Source organism: Gigantopelta aegis, chromosome 13 (assembly GCF_016097555.1).
Source record: "Gigantopelta aegis isolate Gae_Host chromosome 13, Gae_host_genome, whole genome shotgun sequence".
Lineage (NCBI taxonomy): Eukaryota > Metazoa > Mollusca > Gastropoda > Neomphalida > Peltospiridae > Gigantopelta > Gigantopelta aegis.
In genome coordinates, this window is record NC_054711.1 from 33,924,919 (window position 1) to 33,946,800 (window position 21,882).

At 39.3% G+C, this 21,882-nt stretch overlaps 1 protein-coding gene across 1 annotated transcript; it reads right to left on the minus strand.

Moving 5' to 3' along the window:
- Window positions 1-2,355: 2,355 nt before the first annotated feature.
- Window positions 2,356-3,741, minus strand: LOC121387276 (protein ALP1-like). The gene is made up of 2 exons (XM_041518301.1): window positions 3,682-3,741; window positions 2,356-3,174 (listed from the first exon to the last, which is right to left on the minus strand). Exons 1-2 carry the CDS (start codon window positions 3,739-3,741, stop codon window positions 2,356-2,358), a joined length of 879 nt encoding a protein of 292 aa, XP_041374235.1.
- Window positions 3,742-21,882: the final 18,141 nt, after the last annotated feature.

Below are 21,882 nucleotides of genomic sequence, written 5' to 3' on the forward strand. Positions count from 1 at the left end.
GTACACTGACAATGTTCACACTGAGGAGGAGGGTCCTTCTTTAAAGGGACATTCCTGAGTTTGTGCTGCATTGTAAGACGTTTCCAACGAATAAAATATTTCTACGATTAAACTTACATATTAAATATATTTTCTTGTTTAGAATATCAGTGTCTGTACATTGAATGTGTTCCTGGTCGTTTTCATATCTGTAAGGAGCCCAAACTGGATTCTGTTTTCAAATAATTTCGTACGTATGAAATTTAACCTAGTAAAAATATTAGAAAGATCAAAAACACGTTTAGTATACAGCCACTAATATTTTATGCAGAAAAATATATTTGATATGTAATTACATTAGTTAAAAAGGCTCTGTTAATCGATAACACCTTTAAAAAGTTGCAGCAAACTCAGAAATGTGTATGGCCGATGCTGGGACAGGATTACTTCATCCTTCCTGCACCGCCTGTATGATGACTGACACTCTCCCAGGACTGGCTTGGTAGGATGAAGCTTGTTCACATCTGCATTGTAAGATGTTTTTCGACTAATAAAATATTTCTTCGATTAAACTTACATATTAAATATATTTTCTTGTTTAGAATATCGGTGTCTGTATATTCAATGTGTTTCTGGCCATCTTAATATTTGTAAAAAGCCCAAATTGGATTTTGTCTTCAAATAATTTCGTACGTACGAAAAAATAGCTTTTAGGAAATAAAATGAAATTTAACCTAGTACAAATATTAGGACGATCAGAAACACGTTTAATATACAGCAACTAATATTTTATGCAGAAAAATATATTTGATATGTAATTACAGTCGTCAAAAAGTCTCTGTCAGTCGATAACATCTTAAACATTGCAGCAAACTCGGGAATGTCTCTTTAAAAATAGGTAATATGCAGTCACGGACAATACAATTTTTTTATCACTCGCCTAACAGTCTTTGAAATGCACCATTCTTTGGGGATGGAACTGTTTGCGTCGAGCATCCCATGCGAATTGAACATTTGCCCATTCAAGTTCGTATTCGGCTTAAAGGCCTAATTACACTGGAGAGCGGTAACGGAAAACCGCGCGGTGAATTTTTTTTTAGAACTAGTGTTTTTTTTACATAGAATCAATTACACTGAGTGCGGAACGTCCCGACGGCAGAGCGGTAAACCGCTGGGGATAAAACGCTGAGCGATTTTTCTCAATGAATAAATGAATGTTTAACGACACCCCAGCACGAAAAATACATCGGCTATTGGGTGTCAAACTATGGTAAAGCGGCCCATCCACGTGCAATATTATTGTGCAATATTCAGGTTTGCGCAATAATATTGACCGTCTACCTGTCATATTGAAGCATTGCACAATATATTGAGCAAAATCAAAATCATTATATTTTTATTGACGGTTGCGCAATATTATTGGATAGTGGATGGGTCCTGCCAATAATATTGACACAATATTCGTCACTCTACATCGGGACACCATAGAGGCACGATGTCCAAAGAAGAGGAGCGGAAGTTCCTCCTCGAATGCATTGAGGTGTATCGCAGTCTACCAGCGTTCTGGAAGGTGAAAAGTAAAGAGTACAGCGACAGAAACAAAAAGGATGCCGCGTATGACACTTTGCTTGCGAAATACAAACAGAAGTACCATACAGCGTCGAGGGAGGACTTGACCAAAAAGTTCAATTCTCTGCGAACAAATTACCGCAAAGAACTCAACAAGGTGCAGCAGTCAATGAAGTCCGGCACCAGTACGGATGACATCTACGAATCCACCCAGTGGTATTTTGATGCCATGAACTTTTTGCAGGACCAGGAGACACCGGCAAAATCTGTCAGTTCGATAAAAATGACTGCAGAAACAGAAGCAGAAGTCGGCGAAGAAGACGAGGGTGACTTGGTTAGTATGAAATATTTATTAGAAATTAGAAGTTTACACTATGCCAAATGATATCTTACAACACTTTGTGTTTCACAATGATCAATTAATAAATTTGTGATTTATCACATAATGAAAGATGTACAGTTCACTGCCCGCTATGGGTAATTACAGTGGCCTAATCAGTTTAATTACATACAGGGTGGTCCAATAAAATGGCCCAAAGACAATGCTCAGCCTATTTCTCTGGGAACAATTTTATTACATCTGTATATCTAGTGACCTGAAACAACCTCAACCATTTTAAACTTCCCGGCATGGCATATTTTGACACATGATGATCATTTGTTCTCTGTAAGTTACATCATTATATGTGCAGCAGTTGTAGAGAATTACGGTGCAAAATATTTTAAACATTTAATGGGCCATCCGATATACCTATGAGGGAAATCATTCAGTACAACACAGATGTTAATTGATAAGCAATGGTATGATTAAGAACACTTGTTCCATTGCCAAGGAACAGCCCCATAACTGCAGAAGAAGTCGCGGTACATATCCCTTGTCGACTTTGCTATGTTGGTGGAGTTTCGACTAGTGTTTGCCTGTAAGTCATGTATTGGTAAGTTTTGTTTCCGCCATGAGCCGTCCTGAACATCTCCTTCCTTGTCTTCCCAATCGACAGATTCACGTGTGATATATGAAGCAACTTTCCTTCTCAGAAAGTTATGTAGATAACAGCATGCTAAAGTTACCGTGGAGGTTTTTTCGGGCGAAAGTAGTATGGACCTTTGGAGTATGCCAAATCGAGAGACAAGAATCCCGAAGGCGTTTTCTACAATTCGACGCGCACGGCTCAAACGATAGTTGAAAATGCGCTGTTGCAAGTCCAACCTGCATGCAGCCGATGGGCTATAGGGCTTCAACAAGTTCTCGGTCATAGCAAAAGCATCGTCCCCCACGAAAGTAAAAGGATGAAGGGCGCGAGGGCCCACAGGGAGGGGTGCGGGTTGCGGAATGTTGAGAGTATTATTGCTCAACATATGTCCGAAATCAGTATGGGTGATGACTCCTCCATCAGAGACGCGGCCGTTTACTCCCGCATCTACCATCAGGAATTCGTAGTTCGCATTAACTACGGCCATTAGCACAATACTAAAGAACTTCTTGTAGTTATAGTAAAAAGACCCCGAATGAGGGGGCTTTCTTATGCTGATGTGTTTGCCATCGATTGCTCCCAGGCAGTGAGGGAAATTCCATCGCAATTCGAAGTCCTTTGCCACTTCAATCCATTCCTCTTCTGTGGCCGGTAGCTGAAAATACAAGTGACACATTAAATTTGCATTATTTTCCAAATTTAAATATCATTTCAGATTGATGTTGTAACGAAAGTCCCGAACACTTCAACCAGTAAGCCAAACAAGAAAAGGAAGACTACCAAAACAGACAACGAAGATCAACGGCAGGAACTACTTTCTTTAGCGTGTAAACGCCTAAGTGAACCAAATGATGAAAATCTGCCAATTGCAAAGGCATGGGCATCTGAACTCTCCAAAATGTCCCACAATCAACAGTTGCTGGCTAAGAAGGCTATAAATGACATTATCTTTGAAGGACAAATGGGAACACTTAAACGATATTCTGTACAAATAAATGCCTTCGTTGGTAGACCTACTCCGTATTATTCTGTGCCAGTAAATAACCCCGTCAGTAGACCTAGTACTCCATACAGTTCCGCTAGTAGTAGACCCAGTACTCCATACAGTATCGGAGGCGGTAATTCCGTTACTCCGCCAGGTATGGGTAATTCAGGAAGTTACCGTTGCCAGGCCATTTATGAGCAAGATCAAGCAGATCTTTCTCAGTCGGCTCTTGGCCATTATTTTGCAAATTTCCAGCCATAGCAACTTGTATACCCAAACGCATTGGCCTCAATTGTATTGTCTGTTCAAAAGGAATAAAAGTTTAAAATGATATGTGTAGTTTACATTTTACTTTGTGTTTTGGCTGCAAATCTTTACATCACAATAAGATCATACTTACGCGTATATAATTCTTCAAGCAGGATATAATGGCCTCACAGGTTTCCATAACAATTTTTCCAATTGATTGCGGTGATATGGCACTGGTGAATTTCAAATCTTCAAATGTGTTCCCAGTGGCTAAGTATCGTAAGGTTATTGATAGGCGTTGACTTGTGGGAATAGCATCACGCATAATGGTATCCTCTTTTTGTATGATGGGAGTAACCATCGCAAGTAGTTCATCATATGTAGTGCTATCCATTCGGAGGAAGTTCCTGTAAGCATCTGGTTCGTTTAAACGCAATTCCTGTAGTAGCCTTTCGTGGGTGAAGTCATGTCGTCGGCGAAACCAGTGTAAAGAACTGTGCAAAAACACAAATATCACAGAATTTTACGGATAATGAATTTTACTCAAAACTTCAATTTTGTGCTGTATTGGCCATTCTCAAAGAAAATGTTATGCTGTGTTCATTTGATGCTCGTGAATATCGTGAGTACACCAGTTCCAACATGTGAACACGACTTCACCAAGCGGAGAGCGTTAAAGTGAGAAATAGACAAGATGGACGCCATGCTAGGCCTAGTTTGCGCCATCCATGGTCTAGTTATGGATGAATTCTACAGTATGCTACATTTTTTTTTACGGAAGAAGAGAATTAGAAACAGGTACAACTTTTGTTCAGTAAAAATGATAATGCACAGGATTGTGTCTGTTAAGGAGCCGTCCATATACTACTACTAGTACGTATGCATTGAAAGGGGAGGAGTGTCTAGTCCAAAGCGCATACGGGGGTGGGGTGGATTGCAGATGCGTAGCCTATATACGCACAATATATTTTATATACAGTACTCAATTTGAGTGGAAATGCATGTACTCTTAGGGGCACGAAAAGTAAACAAAAAAACCCTTTTCTCTACATGTTTATAGTTTCAAAATATTTGCTAATTTCGTAATTTATGTACGCACTCACATCTCGGTAGTTTCTATGTAGATCCGAAGTATGGGCTACCAGGTACACTAGTACATTGTTATTTAAAAATAATTTAATTTTATAATTAATGCTATTTTTAATTTGTATTTCCAGACTACTGCTTCTGATGAAGAAGAGATGGCGGAATATACACATGCCAGTTATTAAGACGGGGGAGGCATGTACACTGTTCCTTGATATGGACAACTACACTTTAAGAAGACACATACGCTTGAACAGGGAGCAGCTCGATACATTCATCCGCTTCTTAACAGAATTTGGCCATGATGGCTCACATGTTAGATTTGGAGGGCCTCCACAGATTTCACTAGAACTAAAAGCTTTGATGTTCCTTTGGTACATGAGCAATGCCAATTCATTTAGGGAAATGTCTGACAAATTTAACGTTGGCCAAGGCAGCGCACATCAAATAATTACGAAAATATTAATGTCCATCCATCACCTTTCACACAGATATATCAAGTGGCCAGACGGACATGAAACAATACACAATACCAGACAATTCTTTCGTACGTCAGGTCAGGAAAACATCATTGGAGCTGTCGATGGTTGTCATTTTGCAATTATTCGTCCAGCCAAATCTGGTATTTCTTATTTAAACAGAAAAGGATATTACTCCGTACTACTACAGGGGGTTTGCGATTGGAAAGGAAAATTTGTTAAATGTTTTTATTGGACCTCCAGGACGGGTCCATGATGCACGAATGTTTAGAAAGTCAGATTTGTATGCTGAAAAAGGTGTCTTGTTGGGAAACCAGTGGAAACTGTTAGGCGACTCGGCCTATGTCAGTAATGATTTCCCATTCATCATTACCCCAAAACGTGACAATGGCAGTCTCACTGCTGCGGATATTCAACAAAATACCAACATATCTAAAGGACGTGTGATAATAGAAAATGCTTTTGGGATGACGAAATGCAGAGTTCGTGACATTCAGAACACTAACCTAGAGTTGGTAGTACGCATACTGGCAGCCTGTACTCTACACAGTATGTTGATTGAGGATGGATACGTTTGTCCAGATCATCCAGATGGCTGTCCGCGAGATGATGCTGATGATAATGATGATGCACAGTGATCGGTACAACCTAACCAAATGGATCATCTGTGGATGATGCTATTTTCTTTAAGAACAGTTCGTGGTTGCTTTAAATATATCTTTTTACATAATGTTTTACTTGTAGTAATGTATATTAAATACATGTATAAAACAGGAAATGTTTTTTTAATTTTTAATTAGAAACATATTTCAGTAACTTTGCATGCACAATGACAATTTGTGTATGCAAATTATTTAGGGAAGCATAAACACCCACCCACCCCTAGAACCGTTGACAAAATAGACCGGTCAGTGTTGTGTCTAAACACGGCTGATTAATATTGCATTCATGTGAAAGTGCACACTACCATACTGTAATGTTTTGACTATAATTAGCTAATAGTTCTAACTGATATATCTACTAGATGCAATCTAACCTTCTATTCCCGATTTACCGCCCCCGCCCCCACCCCCACACACACATTGATCATGATGTTGCAGCCGTGTGAAAATAATACATCGTGGCGATAACACATTAATTGGAAACATTTAGCAGTGAAATAACTTTGTTTTCAATCTGCAATGGTTATCAGATACAAATGACTATACATATCTATGCTACTCTCTTGAATGACAACTAAAATTGCAATTATTTCATGATTTACCATAAACTACTTTTCTTCCGGCCGCCATTTTTTTTCACGACCTACCCCAGTTCACAAGTTGTGTTCACGGGTTATTTCGCCAAATGAACGCTCTTCACAACTTGTGAATTGGGAGATACGATATTCACGACGTTTAATTTGATTCACAGCACAGTCAGCAATGTGCCGCAGAGGCAACCAGAGCGTCTCTTCAGTGGGGAAGAAGAAGATGTTAGTCCTATATTGCCCACGTCTGATGAAGAGCATTCTGACTTAAGAGTCTGCACTGAGGTAAGACATATATCTTTAATCACGGAATCCTCTCTTAACATAATCGGCCTGCCATGGCAGTGGATATTTTGCAAAGTATTCTTTCTGTGTCCCTGATGTTGGCTGCCTCAGTAGTTCCCCGAGTGCCAAGGGAACGTAGAACCTCTAAGCAATCTAAATCATTTGGTTGTTGACCATCAATCAATTCTGTAGCCAGTGCAGGGGTTGATTATTTTTGCAACATATTGTGCAAGATTATTGAGGCTTGGATAATAGAATTAACAGTCTCCGGTAACACTGCCATTTTGGTTTGATACACACGCCATCTAGCTGCCAAAATCCCAAAGGCACACTACCATCCTTCGTGCTCTTGAGTGCCTATAATTATAGGCTTGTTTCTCCTCAGTGCAGTTACGTCCAGGATAGGGTCGCATTATATGTCGCTGCAATGGAAACGCTTCATCTACCACCACAACATAAGGGACGGGACCAAACTCTTCAGCTCCTTTAATAGGAGCATCATCTGGCAGGTTGAGAGCATTGGGAGGCAAAAATATATATGGTGCGCGTATGACTACGTTTTCCATCGACAGCTCCAGTGCAATGCGGGTAGTTCCACCTCTTCTCGAAGCTTGCAACGATCTCCACCCAGTCTGTAGAGGTCTGTGGCATGCTCATAACAACTGACTGCAAGGTCTGCCAAATGGCAGAACACACCTCAGGTACTACTTTCGATACGGTTGTCAAACCCACACGGTACTGAGTAGCAAGAAATGTATATGTTTCCCCGGTGGCAAGAATCTGACAGAAATAAAAATACATTCATAAATAAATAGCAAGGGAATCAGAAAGGTCAGCAACATGTAATTTAGCATTTAATAAATATATTATAGCCACAACAATAATAACCCTTTCTGTTTTCAGTAGTCCAATGCCCAAGAGAAGGAAGGCCACCAGCCTCACAGCACCTACCCCATCCACATTATCATGTGTGAGCTCCATCTCCTCAACACCAAAGAGAACAAAAAAGAGTCAATCGGAGACAATTGATAAGTTAGATGTTTTGCTTATGGAAATGTCCAAACAGATGAACTCCACTGATGAAGAAATATGAAAGGTGACGGCAAACATCGAGGCCAGAACACGTGAAGATGACTTCTTCGTGATGATTTCTCGATGGGTTCGAATGATGTCTGCAAACACCAAACTGTGGATGGAGAACCAGGTGTGGGACTTGTATATGCAATCGAGGAGGAGGGATCAGGCTGGCATGCCCGTCATGGGCGCCAACACTGGGCCAGCTATGATTAACGCAGCATACACATGCATTCATGCCCGGGCAATAGTCGCAAAACCAAACTTTTTACATGAACCACACAGACAACAAACAAAACACTCGGACACTGACACAACTACAAACACCAACTCAACACTCACAACAACAGCACCCAGTAAATACAAAAACTGAGAGAAGTGCTTTTGACATGACTGCAAGGTCAATGAATATATATAATGAATAAATGAATCAAAATACTCAATACTCATTATATATTTATCTTTATATTGTCGAAGTATTTTCTTCTTTTCTTTCATCAATCAATTCTTAAAACCTATCTGTCATAAAAGACAGTTTTTAAAAGACAAAGGCACAAATTCTGGATCCGCCACTAAATATAGCAGAAAGTGAGATAATTGGCCGTTAACTGTCCGCCATGAAACGAAATGCGTAAACAAAATATTAACTGAATGAAATTTAGATAATTAGTTTAAAACCAAAACATTTATATTTATTGCTTAAGTATATAATGAAGTTTGAAATGTAAGGAAACACCAGGGGCAGATCCAGAATTTGTGAATAAAAGTAGGCCGCTACGAAATATGGGTGGGGTACTTTGAAAAACCATAAGGACCATTCAGTACAATTGGCGATATCGATAAAAATAATTGTACCAAATAAAGAAGACCAGCCTTCTTTGATTTCTCTACAATCATACCTGATCATAACTGAATTTATTTTAAATTTGTAGTGTGAATATTTTTGTGACACTAAGATGAAACTTTAAATTATAGAAATTACAGAGTACGCATGCACTTTAATTGAATTTATTCCAGTAATATTAATTACTAGGAGGCGAAAATGTTTTGTTATTGTTTTAGATATTGTCGCTTTGAGATGGGGATGGGGGTGACTTCATATTGATTGATATTGTTTGACCTCTGTCTGCAACTTATCTCTTTGATGTTTCCTTGTATTGATATCTTGAATATGCGAGGGACCGCTATTCGTAGGGCCCCTCGACTCTTGTTTGATTTTGATCATTGGAATTTATTCTTTCTTCTGTGTGCCATTGTGCCTTTTGCTAAATTAATCTCATGCCAAAATTAAAAGGACACACCCTAGTTACAGTTATTTGTTAACCATTACGGCGTTGTTTTTCGCTATTAAACCCCATTTTTCACAAATAAAATTGCACTTTACTTACATTTTATTATTTAGAAGACATTTTATTATTTAGAAGACACATTTCCATTCACCTGAAGTGCTTTTTGGTAATCCTGATGTTTGTAAAACCACGAAATGCATTTTTTTCACAAGACGTGCTATCGAGGTCCAATCTAGTTTTAGAGGGAATCTTCCTGTGTAAACGTCACAGATGTTGGTATACCACGTGACCGTTATCATTTTGGTTCGGTTTGTTTTCTCGTGCACGGTTCGCGCAATCAACATCCGATTTGTTGTTCATTTGTGAGATTTTTCTTCACAGTTCGTGAACATTTTCAGTAACAATAAAGTTCAGACAAGTAAGTGTCTCAATACAAAACGTTACAAACCCTTAAAACCAATAATTTTGCTAAGTCTTACGATATCTGGAGAGGGGATACAACCAGGACAGAACAGTTGGAACATGTCCAGGAGAGGTGAAAAGAACGTACCCCAAGTCTGTGCGCACTCTGTGAAATTTGTCGTGACGTAGGCATTGTTGTGCTTCGAGCGACATCTACCGGTGACATCAGAATACTAACTTTCAAAATTATTTCAAGCAATTGGGACATGGGGATTCCCATGGTATTTATCGATATAAAACCTGCTTTTTCACTCCATTTGATAAAAACGTGATCTAAGTGTGTTACAGGTTTGTAGATTAACCAAATTATAATTTATTTTCGCTGGATGGAACTAGGGTGTGCGGCTTTAAGGGAGGGGTAAAAATAAAAATGTAAATAGTCGTCAGTGTTTGTCATTTTGTTAGTAGTAGTGTCTAGAATAACAGTATTTATAGTTTTATCGGTAACAACCATGCAGGCTCGTAGCCAGGATTCTGCAGCGGCATCCGTGAATCTTTTTTTTAACGAATAAAAAGACCTTAAATCGCAAAAAATTATTTTTATTTTAGGAGGTAAACTGTGATGCTTTTAAAGTAATTTTCACGATGTGGTGGCTTGCTCGATACCTTTTGCCCACCCTTGCCTACGGGCCTGTGATGGCAACAATCTAAGATGATCGGTTCTGTGTGGCATTGTATTATTATACAATGTATTAATTAATTGTTGTATTGCCGTTTCCGATAAAACGATATATAATATTATTAAGAGTGTAGGCTGTTTAGTATTAAGCCCTGCATGACATCACTGAAGAGTATAATACCTGATGCATATCACCAGCCTTTCCTTGGCTGAAAGAGGCTCACGGAGAACGGTCTTTTTACTTATAACTGGACCCACAAATTCCAAAACATACTCCAGTTTCTCGGGAGACATACGAAAATATTGATGAAATTTGTCTTTATCAAACTGAAGCTCCCGCACTAGATTGAAAAAAAGCACTCTGTTCCAATCTCCTCCTTATTATCTCATGTTCCCAAAATCTATGTGTCCTTTTCACGGGTGTTAGCTCTCGTCTCCTTAGAAATAATTCAAATCTCGATTTGATCAAATGTTGTTTTTTCCTTAAAAACATTCATTCATGCACCATGTCACCTACATACAGAGACTAGTGAACTATTTTCTCTCGTAACCTAAAAATTTGAAAATTCTGCTACGAGCAGGTCTCATTAACCAACATTTATAAGAAAGTATTCCAGTGCCATGGGTCTTTTCAAATGTGCCAAGTTGTACAAGACCAAGCATTGCAGGAATGTAAACAAAGTTAAGAAACAAGGTTTATCACACCTCTAGGTCAGAGGTTACTGTGTTGAGGAGTCAAACTGTCAAACAATTAACTCACAGATGGGTGTCCCTCTCAATATGAATTTAAATCACTGGTAATTAGGTCAGCTGCTTAAACTATATTAAAAGCAAGCATGCTGGTACAGTCATTTCACAATTGTCACTTGACCAAAAATAATCACCCATTCCTATTAGAATATTTAACGTTTTAAAATGCCGCCAGTGAGAAAAAGTACAAAATGTGGATTTAAGAAAGGGGACATTCCACACAATAAATCCAGGAAGTGTGCGAAAGTGGATGCAGGTGTGTACGAAATGAGACGGACGGCCAGACTAACCAAGTCCATGACAAAAAAAGTCTTGGACACTGAGGCTCATGGTGTCGAAGTTGGACAATTGCCAACGACAGCGCCATACAGAATACTGCGATCTGTGGCAGACCCACCAACTGAAACTGAGTAGTGTTTGAACAGCACCATAGGTTCAAGGTAAATGATGCTAATGTACTTAATCTGAATACCCTACATATTCTAATTGACTTCTTACAATAGTTCTTACATGCGTGTATCAGGGCAGACCCATTCATTTATCTTAAAGGGACATTCCTGAGTTTGCTGCATTGTAAGATGTTTCCTACTAATAAAATATTTCTACGATTAAACTTGCATATTAAATATATTTTCTTGTTCAGTGTCTGTACATTCAATGTGTTTCTGGTCGTCTTAATATTTGTAAGTAGCCCAAACTGGATTTTGTCTTCAAATAATTTCGTACGTACGAAAAAACAATATTTTACACAATAAGATGAAATTTAACCTAGTACAAATATTAGAACGATCAGAAACACGTTTAATATACAGCCACTAATATTTTATGCAAAAAAAATATATTTGATATGTAATTACAATCGTTAAAAAGTTTCTGTTAGTCGATAACATCTTAAAAACTGCAGCAAACTCAGGAATATCCCTTTAAAGAAAGATCCTCCACCTCAGTGTGACCACTGTCAGTGTATTCTGACTGTGCGGCACATTTTGGTGGAGTGTAAGCAGTTGTCAGCAACTCGAAAATATTTATTTGGACAAAGAAATGTGATGGAATCATTTCGATTCCATCCAGAACTTTTATTGCAGTTTTTACGTGATACTGAATTTTATTCTAAATTTTAATTATATCTATCTGTGATATTTGTATATTTACACAGTCCTTTACACTGTTTTTTATTTAACTGTTGAATTTTTATATTGATGTTGATCATCACATTGGGTTTACATTTACCATAGGTTGACACCGAATAGCCGATGTATTTTTCGTGCTGGGGTGTCATTAAACATTCATTCATTCATTCATTCGTATCAGGGCAGAGATAGGTTGGAAAGGGGAAAAAATGAGAAAAGGGGAATTAAATTATACCTTTTATATGAAAGTGACACATTACATACTTTGTAGCATGCAAATCACATTTTTGTTGGATAAATACACTATTTATGTGATTACAAAACACAATCACAAAGAGTCGGATTTGAAAAATATGGCTTGCAAACAATGTCAACTTGGCATTGTAGTACTGGTGAAAACAGTCCAACAGTCCAAGGGAGATAATCTATCAATGAAAATGCTAGATACCAGAAAACATTAAGAAATGAGGTAGTGCTAGTATTTATGGGCTTCTATTTGGGTTTTATCATCAGATCAGAGGCCGACACATACAGGGTCCTCCACATGGGCAAACTGGAGCAAATGATAAATAGTACATACAACGACCACCGCACTTTGGCTCCAGAATGCCATGGACAACTGATGTGGGACTTCCCGGTGGAAGAAAGAAGGGGTGTGTGCACTCGGCAGCGTTTGTGCTGTAACATTTAACATTTATACATACCACTCTGGTATGTACAACTTGTACACAGAGGTCGACAATCCAAAGCGAAAGTGTCGAGGTCGTAAGGCAGCTCAGCCAAATGTGTCAGTGCAGATCGGTCTAACGAAAATGCCTATTGGGGTTCAAAACTTCCGGCTCCTGTGATATGGGGTTGTCAACCAAATGCAGTAGATTTACAATGTGATGGCATGTACAACAATCTATTATAATCTGGGCTGGGATCTGGTATAAGTCCACAACGATATAAATCGGCATTTAAAGTACTGCAAACATGTCTTAGTCTAGTGTGGGAGATATTTTCCTTTCTATTGCCATATGAATATAATGAAACTGTAACCTCACCGTGGTGCAGGGGTGAAACATTCTCCTTGAGAATGGCTAATACAGTACAACTCCCCTTTTGGGGCGCCTTGTTTGCCATGAGGTGCGACCCGTGAAAATGGATGATGGGATCCTGGTGATTGAGTTGGGGCATACCTGCGGGTATGACTTCTGACAATACATCACTTTGGTCCGGAGTTCAAATAGACGGGCGGTCAGGTAGGCCCGACCTGATCAATCGGCTGGTCACGCCAAGCTCGAGAGCATACAATCTTTGTTTTGTTTACATTTAGTCGAGAGCAAACATTGTTTTATATACCATATGTATTTGTTACTCTTGGGGCGGTGGCTAGGGTCAATTGGGTGATTTTGTTTTCTTAATGCCCAAGTATATCAACCATGTATCCCTGGCATGGCTGTCTGCTGGTTATCCGCAGCACCATGTTCCCTTGTTGGACTCGGTGGTGGGTGGGGGGCATGGTTGATGAACCTTTTATTCATTAAATATGGATTTAACCAAAAAATTAATTACAAATTCTGATGGGACCCCTTTTCAGGTCCACACCGAAGTTTCGGACTTCTTGTCTTCGGACGAGGAGTCCATGAAATCAAAGAAAAGTGTGAAGAAATCCAAAAGTGATTTCTTCACAAAATTGGCCAAGGTTTCTTGTCATCAGTTCTACTGATGATGGGGCCTTGAACAAATTATCCCCGTTTGCCATTCAAAGGGCAATTGTTGGCTTGGCTGGTGAGCCAAAATCAGTTAAAAAAATTAAAAATGGGCTGTTGGTTGAATGTTCAACCGACAAGCATTCAACTTGTCTCCTCAAGTCAACAGTTTTTTGTAACGTGCCGATTAAGATAACTCCGCATACCTCCCTCAACTTGTCAAAGGGAGTGATCAGATGCAGAGATTTGGAAGGTGTTACTGAAGAAGAAATCTGCGAAAATTTAAATTCTCAGGGTGTTACTGCGGTGAGGAGGATAAAGGTTCGTCGAAACAATGACTTGTTACCGACGAATACTTGTATCCTCACCTTTAACGTCCCTACCCTTCCTCAATCTGTCAAAGCCGGTTACCTTAATATTCCTGTTGAGCCCTTTATTCCAAACCCCTTGCGTTGCTTCAAATGCCAGAGATTTGGCCATGGTCAGAACACATGTCGTGGAAAACTTACATGTGCTCGTTGTGGTCTCTTTGACCATGACAGCAAGACATGTAAGAACGATACACTTTGTATCAACTGCAAGGGAAACCACTGTGCATACTCGAAAGAGTGTCCGCGGTGGAAGCTGGAGAAAAGGGTTCAACAGGTGAAGGTACAAAATAAACTGTCCTTCACGGATGCCAGGAGGTTGGTGGAGACAGCAACACCTACAGTCGGTGACAAGTCATATGCAGCTGCTGCCAAAGTCGCCACTAAAAGTGTTGCGATCAACACAGACCTCACCTGGCATTGTGATGAAGCCAAGTACAAGAAGCTGTCCGATATTGAGAAGGCGCAAAAACAGGTGCAAAAAGTAGCACAAAAACTAAACATTACACCCCAGAAAAAGGAAATTGAAACACAAGTGTCATTGGATTTAAAAAATCCACCAAATAGGTCGAGCACTAGTCTCCCTAAGACAGGCAATGACACAAAGAAATCTCCAAAGAAAGCTACAGAAGTACTGTCTGGTAGGCTAAAAAAGATCGAACTTCGTTCGGTCCCGATCAGCAATATGTATGATACTTTGGCCGATATCGGTGATGATGATATGGAGATTTCATCTCCAGATCATTGCCGATCACAAAGACCACCAGCAAAGCCAAAGATAAAACCCATACTTCCTCCCGATGGAAAATAAAGTTATCCAGTGGAACTGTCGTGGGCATAGGCCCAATTTTGATGAATTAAGTCTTCTAATTCAAAAGTATAATCCTCTTGCAGTGTGTCTTCAGGAAACCTTCCTGAAGGATACTGACAGTATTAACATCAGAGGATTTAATCTCTACCATAAATGTCAAGAAACTGAAAATAGAGCGTCTGGGGGAGTTTCCATTATTGTAAATGAAAACATTCCCCAGAGTGAAGTCATATTAAAATCAAATTTACAAGCTGTGGCTGTAAAGATCACGGCTGATAAAACTATTACTCTATGTTCAGTTTATTTACCGCCTCGAAACAATTATAATTTTAACCCTAGGGACTTTCAAGGTCTTCTTGATCAACTCCCTACTCCCTTTATTATCATGGGAGATTTTAATGCTCACCACACTTTGTGGGGATGCAATGACTTAAATAATAGAGGTAAACAATTAGAAGACTTAATTCTTAAAAATGACTTAATATTACTTAATGATAAAAGTCATACATACTTTCATCCTGCAAGTGGTTCTTTCACATCCATTGATTTAACCCTTTGTAGTCCATCACTTTGTCTTGATTTCTCCTGGAAAGTCTGTCCAGACCCTTGTGGTAGTGACCACTTTCCAATTATTTTGGAGAATGATGGACCTCAATCACTTGAAAGGACTCAGAGATGGAGGTTGACGGGGGCAAACTGGGATCAATTTCGGCATCTATGCAGCACTCGACTGCAACAAACTGCCATGCTTGGTGCCGATGATCCCATGTCTTTGTTCACCTCCATCTTGAAAGATATTGCAGAGGAAACTATTCCTAAGACTTCGGCAGTACCGAAGCGTTTCAACAAACCATGGTTCAATGAGACATGCAAAGATGCAATCAAAGAGCGTAACAGGACCCTCGAGAGGTTCAAACGCGAACCTACCGGGGATAACCTGAATACTTATCGCATTGCTCGGGCAAAGGCTCGTAAAGCTATCAGACAGAGTAAGAAATCATCTTGGAGAAATTATGTCTCAAAATTGACTTCTCAAACATCTGTGAAATCTGTCTGGAATAGGATACGTAAAATCAAGGGAAAAGAATCCAATAATACAGTTCGCCATTTGTCTGTCAACGACACCGATGTGACGTCTCATCGTGACATTGCTAATGCATTGGCAGACAATTTCTCTCATAACTCTTCTTCTTCTTTTAGTACAGATGCTTTTACATCTGTCAGAAATAAAGCTGAAAAGCAACCTATTAACTTTTCATCTGAAAATGCAGTTGCAGGACGCTCTAGGTAGAGCCCATGATACTTCAGTAGGACTAGATGAAATACATTATTAACTCTTAAAACACTTACCTGAATCATCCTTAGTGGTTCTATTAAATATCTTTAACAAAATCTGGATTTCGGGTGACTTTCCTTCTGATCCAACAAATCCTACCAGTTATCGCCCTATTGCTTTGACAAGTTGCATTTGTAAAACCATGGAAAGAATGATCAGCCGTAGACTTGTCTGGTATCTTGAGTCCCACAAATTGCTTACTAACATGCAATGTGGGTTCAGGACTAGACGTAGCACGGTTGATCATCTTGTTAGATTTGAAACGTTTTGTCGGGATGCTTTTATCCATAACCAGCATTTGGTATCGGTCTTTTTTGACCTCGAGAAAGCTTATGATACCACGTGGAAGTATGGGATTTTGAAAGACCTCCATGGCATGGGCTTAAGAGGCCGTATGCCTGACTTTATCTCAAATTTCTTACAGAATAGGTCTTTCAAGGTACGAGTGGGATCTACGTTATCCGATTCTCACTCCCAAGAGATGGGTGTGCCTCAAGGTAGCATCCTGTCTGTAACTTTATTTTCCGTGAAAATTAACAGCATCACCCAGTGTTTAAAACCTGGCGTTGATAGCTCGTTATATGTCGACGATTTTCAGATTTGCTACAGATCGTCCAGTATGAGTATTATTGAACGTCAGTTGCAGCTTTGTTTGAATAAACTTCAACAACGGGCAACTGACAATGGCTTTCGATTCTCAAAGTCAAAAACCGTCTGTATGCATATCTGCCAGAAAAGAGGTCACCATTTAGATCCTCAGCTGTTTCTGGACAAAACTCCAGTTCCAGTTGTGGAGGAGACCAAATTTCTGGTGGTTATTTTTGACAGGAGGCTATCATTTACAGTATGTGAAAAAGAAGGGCTTAAAGGCTCTCAATATCTTAAAGGTTATTGGCAAGACTGAATGGGGAGCAGATCGAAAGGTTATGCTCCGACTTTATAGATCTTTAGTTCGGTCTAAGCTTGATTATGGGTGCATTGTGTATGGGTCAGCACGTAAGTCTTACTTGCAAATGCTAGATCCTATACACAACCAGGGACTTAGGCTTTGTCTTGGCGCTTTCAAAACATCTCCTGTGGAGAGCTTGTACGTCGATGCACACGAACCTAGTTTGGGTGCTAGACGTGCAAAGCTTTCTCTGCAGTATGCTACAAAGATTAAATCAATGCCAAAACATCCTGCACACAATGCGGTGTTTGATGATAAATATATGAAGTTATTTGATGCGAAACCGAATGCGATTCGAACATTTGGTCTTCGCATTAAGCAGTTTTTATCAGTTTCCAACATTGATTTGACAGACATTTTGGAAACGCCTTCATGTTTTATTTTGCCACCTTGGTGTATCAAACAACCAAAAATTGTATTCGATCTTGTGCATCTGAAAAAAGACCGCACAGATGCAGTTATTTATAAACAACATTTCATGGAAATCCACGAGCGGTACTGTGATTACATTCCTGTTTACACAGACGGATCACGGGATGGGAATTCTGTGGCTTGTGCTACAGTGTTTCCATCAGACGCAATAATATCCATGAGATTGCCCGATTCAGCATCAATCTTTACCGCTGAAATTTGGGCAATCATTAAAGCCCTGGAACAGATTCAGGATTCATGTGCATCCAAGTATATTATTTTTACAGACTCGCTTTCGTGTCTCCAAGCTCTACAATACATGAAATTGGAGCATCCCTTGGTTGGGATGGTGATACGAAAGTGTGTCTTTTTATCAATTGCTAATAAAGATGTTATATTTTGTTGGGTACCCAGCCATGTTGGCATTAAGGGTAACGAAAAGGCAGATGTTGCTGCCAAGTCTGCTTTGAACTTGCCCCGTGTCCATGTTGGTGTTCCCTACAGTGATTTTAAATTTCATATTAACCAATATATCTTTTCGACTTGGCAAGACGATTGGGACGGTGCGGTTGCGAACAAGCTTCATTCTGTCAAGGCAGTCCTGGGAGAGTGGCAGTCATCCTACAGGCGATGCAGGAAGGATGAAGTAGTCTTGTGCCGTGCCCGCATCGGCCATACATATCTGACGCATTCATTTATTGTAAAGAAGGACCCTCCCCCTCAGTGTGAGCATTGTCATTGTACACTGACTGTGCGGCACATTTTGGTGGAGTGTGATCATCTCAAGCCGACGAGAAATGATATATTGGGCAACAAAAATGTTTTTGAATCTTTTAAATTCCATCCAGAATTAATTGTAAAGTTTTTAAAACACTTTGACTTCTATACAAAGTTTTAAAATATACTTACCTTGATTTTATGTGTTATATTATACTTTCCCCCCACAGCTACTTACACTGTGGTTTTACATGAATAGATATAAATGATATTTCCATATGCTTACCATTTGTGACACCCAATAGCCGATATGTATTTTTGTGCTGGGGTGTCGTTAAACAAACGTTCATTCATTCAGCCAAGATGCTATTTGGTGGAGTACTACCAAAACAGGATAGTGTAAGTGGTTAGTAAAACCGGCCTCGGTGGTGTCGTAGTTGAGCTATCAGACATAAGGCTGGTAGGTAGTAGTGTTCGCATCTCGGTACCGGCTCCCACCCAGAGTGAGTTTTAACGACTCAGTGGGTAGGTGTAACACCACTACATCCACTTCTCTCTCACTAACAACTAACATGCACCTACCACGGCCTTTGATTAGTTGTGGTGCACTGGTTGTAACGAGAAAAAAACCCAATCGGTTGAATGGATTCGCCGAGGTGATTGGATCCTGCAACGCAAGCAGCTCAAGCGAGCACTCAACCGACTGAGCTAACTCCAGCCACTGATTAAAGTGTGATGGAGTTGGTTGTTAGTAAAGTCTATATGTCGTTCAAAACGACCCACCTACCTGTCTGTGGGAAAATGCATATAAAAGATCCTTGTCATTTTTATATTGAACAATAGACCTGTGGAATACCTTGCCATTAGAAATTCAAAACCGTGAAGGAATTTCCACTTTCAAAAAAGCAGTAGCACCTCAGAGCTGCAAGGTAATTTCATTATATTCATATGGCAATCGAAAGGAAAATATCTCCCACACTAGATTAAGACATGGTTGCTGTACTTTAAATGCCGATTTATATCGTTGTGGACTTATACCAGATCCCTCTTGTAATTGTGGATATCACTCTGAAAACTGCTATCATTATTTTGTTTTTAATGTAATCTTTTTACCATACAGAGAAAACTTCTTTTAGATTCTTTGAAAACGTTTACACCGGTTAATCTGCAGTTAGTATTGTATGGCAGTACTGTTGTAAATGGTACTATTAACAAACATATATTCTATATTGTACATAAGTAAATATATTAAACAAACACAGCGTTTTGAATAGTAATAATAATAATAATAATAATAATAATAATGTCTAATTAAATCTAAATCAGTTACGCAGCATGTAAATACTTCTCTTTGAATATTTAATTGTTTGTATATTATTGTAATAATTGTAGTCGCCGTTATTGTCATTATTGTATGTTATTAGGAGAGGGCCTCGTAAGTTGGATAACTTGTGCCCAATCCATTTTTGTTATATGCAATAAAATATGTTTCAATCAATCGAAGATCTCTTGCTGCTTTAGAAAAAATGTAGCGGGTTTCCTCTGATGACAAAATCCAGTTTGCGCTTCTTACAAATATTAAGATGACCAGAAACGCATTGAATATACAGACACTGATATTCTAAACTAAAACAATATATTTAATATGTAAGTTTAATCGTAGAAGTATTTTATTAGTTGAAAACATCTTACAATGCAGCAAACTCAGGAATGTCCCTTTAAAATGAACTAGAGCAGAGCGTGTACCCATATATTCGGCTACAGCTCTATAGTCCGAAGGTTCAGTGGTCCGAAGGTTCAACCTTAACCATAGGTTCAGCAGTCCGAAGGTTTATGGACCTAACCCTGGACTATTAAACCTTCGGGCTACAGAACGGTCCCATAACTGTTTGTTCTTAGAGGCATGTGCATTTTGTTTTTTAAACATTTTAAATATCAAAAATTGATTTTGTGGTATTAGAAACATCAAGATGACCTGAAACACTTCAGGTGTAGGCCCCAACAGAAATGGATAATCTAAACCGTGAAATCTAAGTAATATCCGATTTCAAATATGAAAAACAGGTCTAATGGGTTAAAATACGCCGTAGTGTTTAAAGGGACATTCCCGAGTTTGCTGCACTGTAAGATGTTTCCGACTAATAAAATATTTCTACGATTAAACTTACATATTAAATATATTTTCTTATTTAGAATATCAGTATCTGTATATTCAGTGTGTTTCTGATCGTCTTAATATTTGTAAGACGCCCAAACTGGATTTTTTCTTCAAATAATTTCGTACAGCCACTAATATTCTAAACAAGAAAATGTGTTTAATATGTAAGTATAATCGTAGAAATATTTTATTAGTCCATAACATCTTAAAACATTGCAGCAAACTCAGGAATGTCCCTTTAAGAAAAAAAGAAATATTTTATTTACGGGTATATGGCGTCAGACATATGGTTAAGGACCACACAGATTTTGAGAGGAAACCCGCTGTCGCCACTAAATGGGCTACTCTTTCCGATTAGCAGCAAGGGATTTTTTATTTGCGCTTCCCACAGGCAGGATAGCACAAACCATGGCCTTTGTTGAACCAGTTATGGATCACTGGTCGGTGCAAGTGGTTTACACCTACCCATTGAGCCTTGTGGAGCACTCACTCAGGGTTTGGAGTCGGTATCTGGATTAAAAATCCTATGCCTCGACTGGGATCCGAACCCAGTACCTACCAGCCTGTAGACCGATGGCCTAACCACTACACCACCGAGGCCGGTCCGTAGTGTTTAAAGACTGTCACTTTAACAATGGCGGGGACTGGATTTAGTTCGGTCGGTTGAGTGTTCGCTTGAGGTACTTGCGTCGCAGGATCGAACCACCTCGGTGGATGGATCCATACAACTGACTGGGATTTTTCTCGTTTCATACTACACCACAACTGGGCAAAGACCGTTTGGTTAATTAATAATCGGCTATTGGGTGTCAAACAGGTTTCGAAACACGCTACATTTTCCCTAATGCAACAATGGGTCTTTTATATGCTTTATCCCACAGACAGGATAGCACATACCGCGGATTTGAACAGTTGTGGTGCACTGGTTTGAACGAGAAAAAACAAAAAACCCAATCAGTTGAATGGGTCTACCGAGTTGGTTCTATCCTGCGACCCAAGCATCTCTTACGATCCCTTTAACAACTACGCCGCCGATATTAGAAGGAAGGGCGTTTAACGACGTACACAACACATTTTATTTACGGTTATATGGCGTCAGACATTTGGTTAAGGCCCACACAGATATTGAGAGAGGAAACCTGCTTTCGCCACTTCATGGGATACTCTGTTTCGATTAGCAGCAAGGGATCTTTTATATGCACCATCCCACAGACAGAATAGTACATACCACGGCCTTTGTTATACCAGTTGTGAAGCACTGG

What these genes read in the sequence shown, in the direction of transcription:
- LOC121387276 (XM_041518301.1), bottom strand. Translation starts at nt 3,741, where the DNA reads ATGGCCAAGAGCCGACTGAGAAAGATCTGCTTGATCTTGCTCATAAAT. An exon ending in TCATAAATGGCCTGGCAACG is followed by an intron (nt 3,175 to 3,681) that starts GTAACTTCCTGA and finishes TTGTATTTTCAG; the next exon opens with CTACCGGCCACAGAAGAGGA.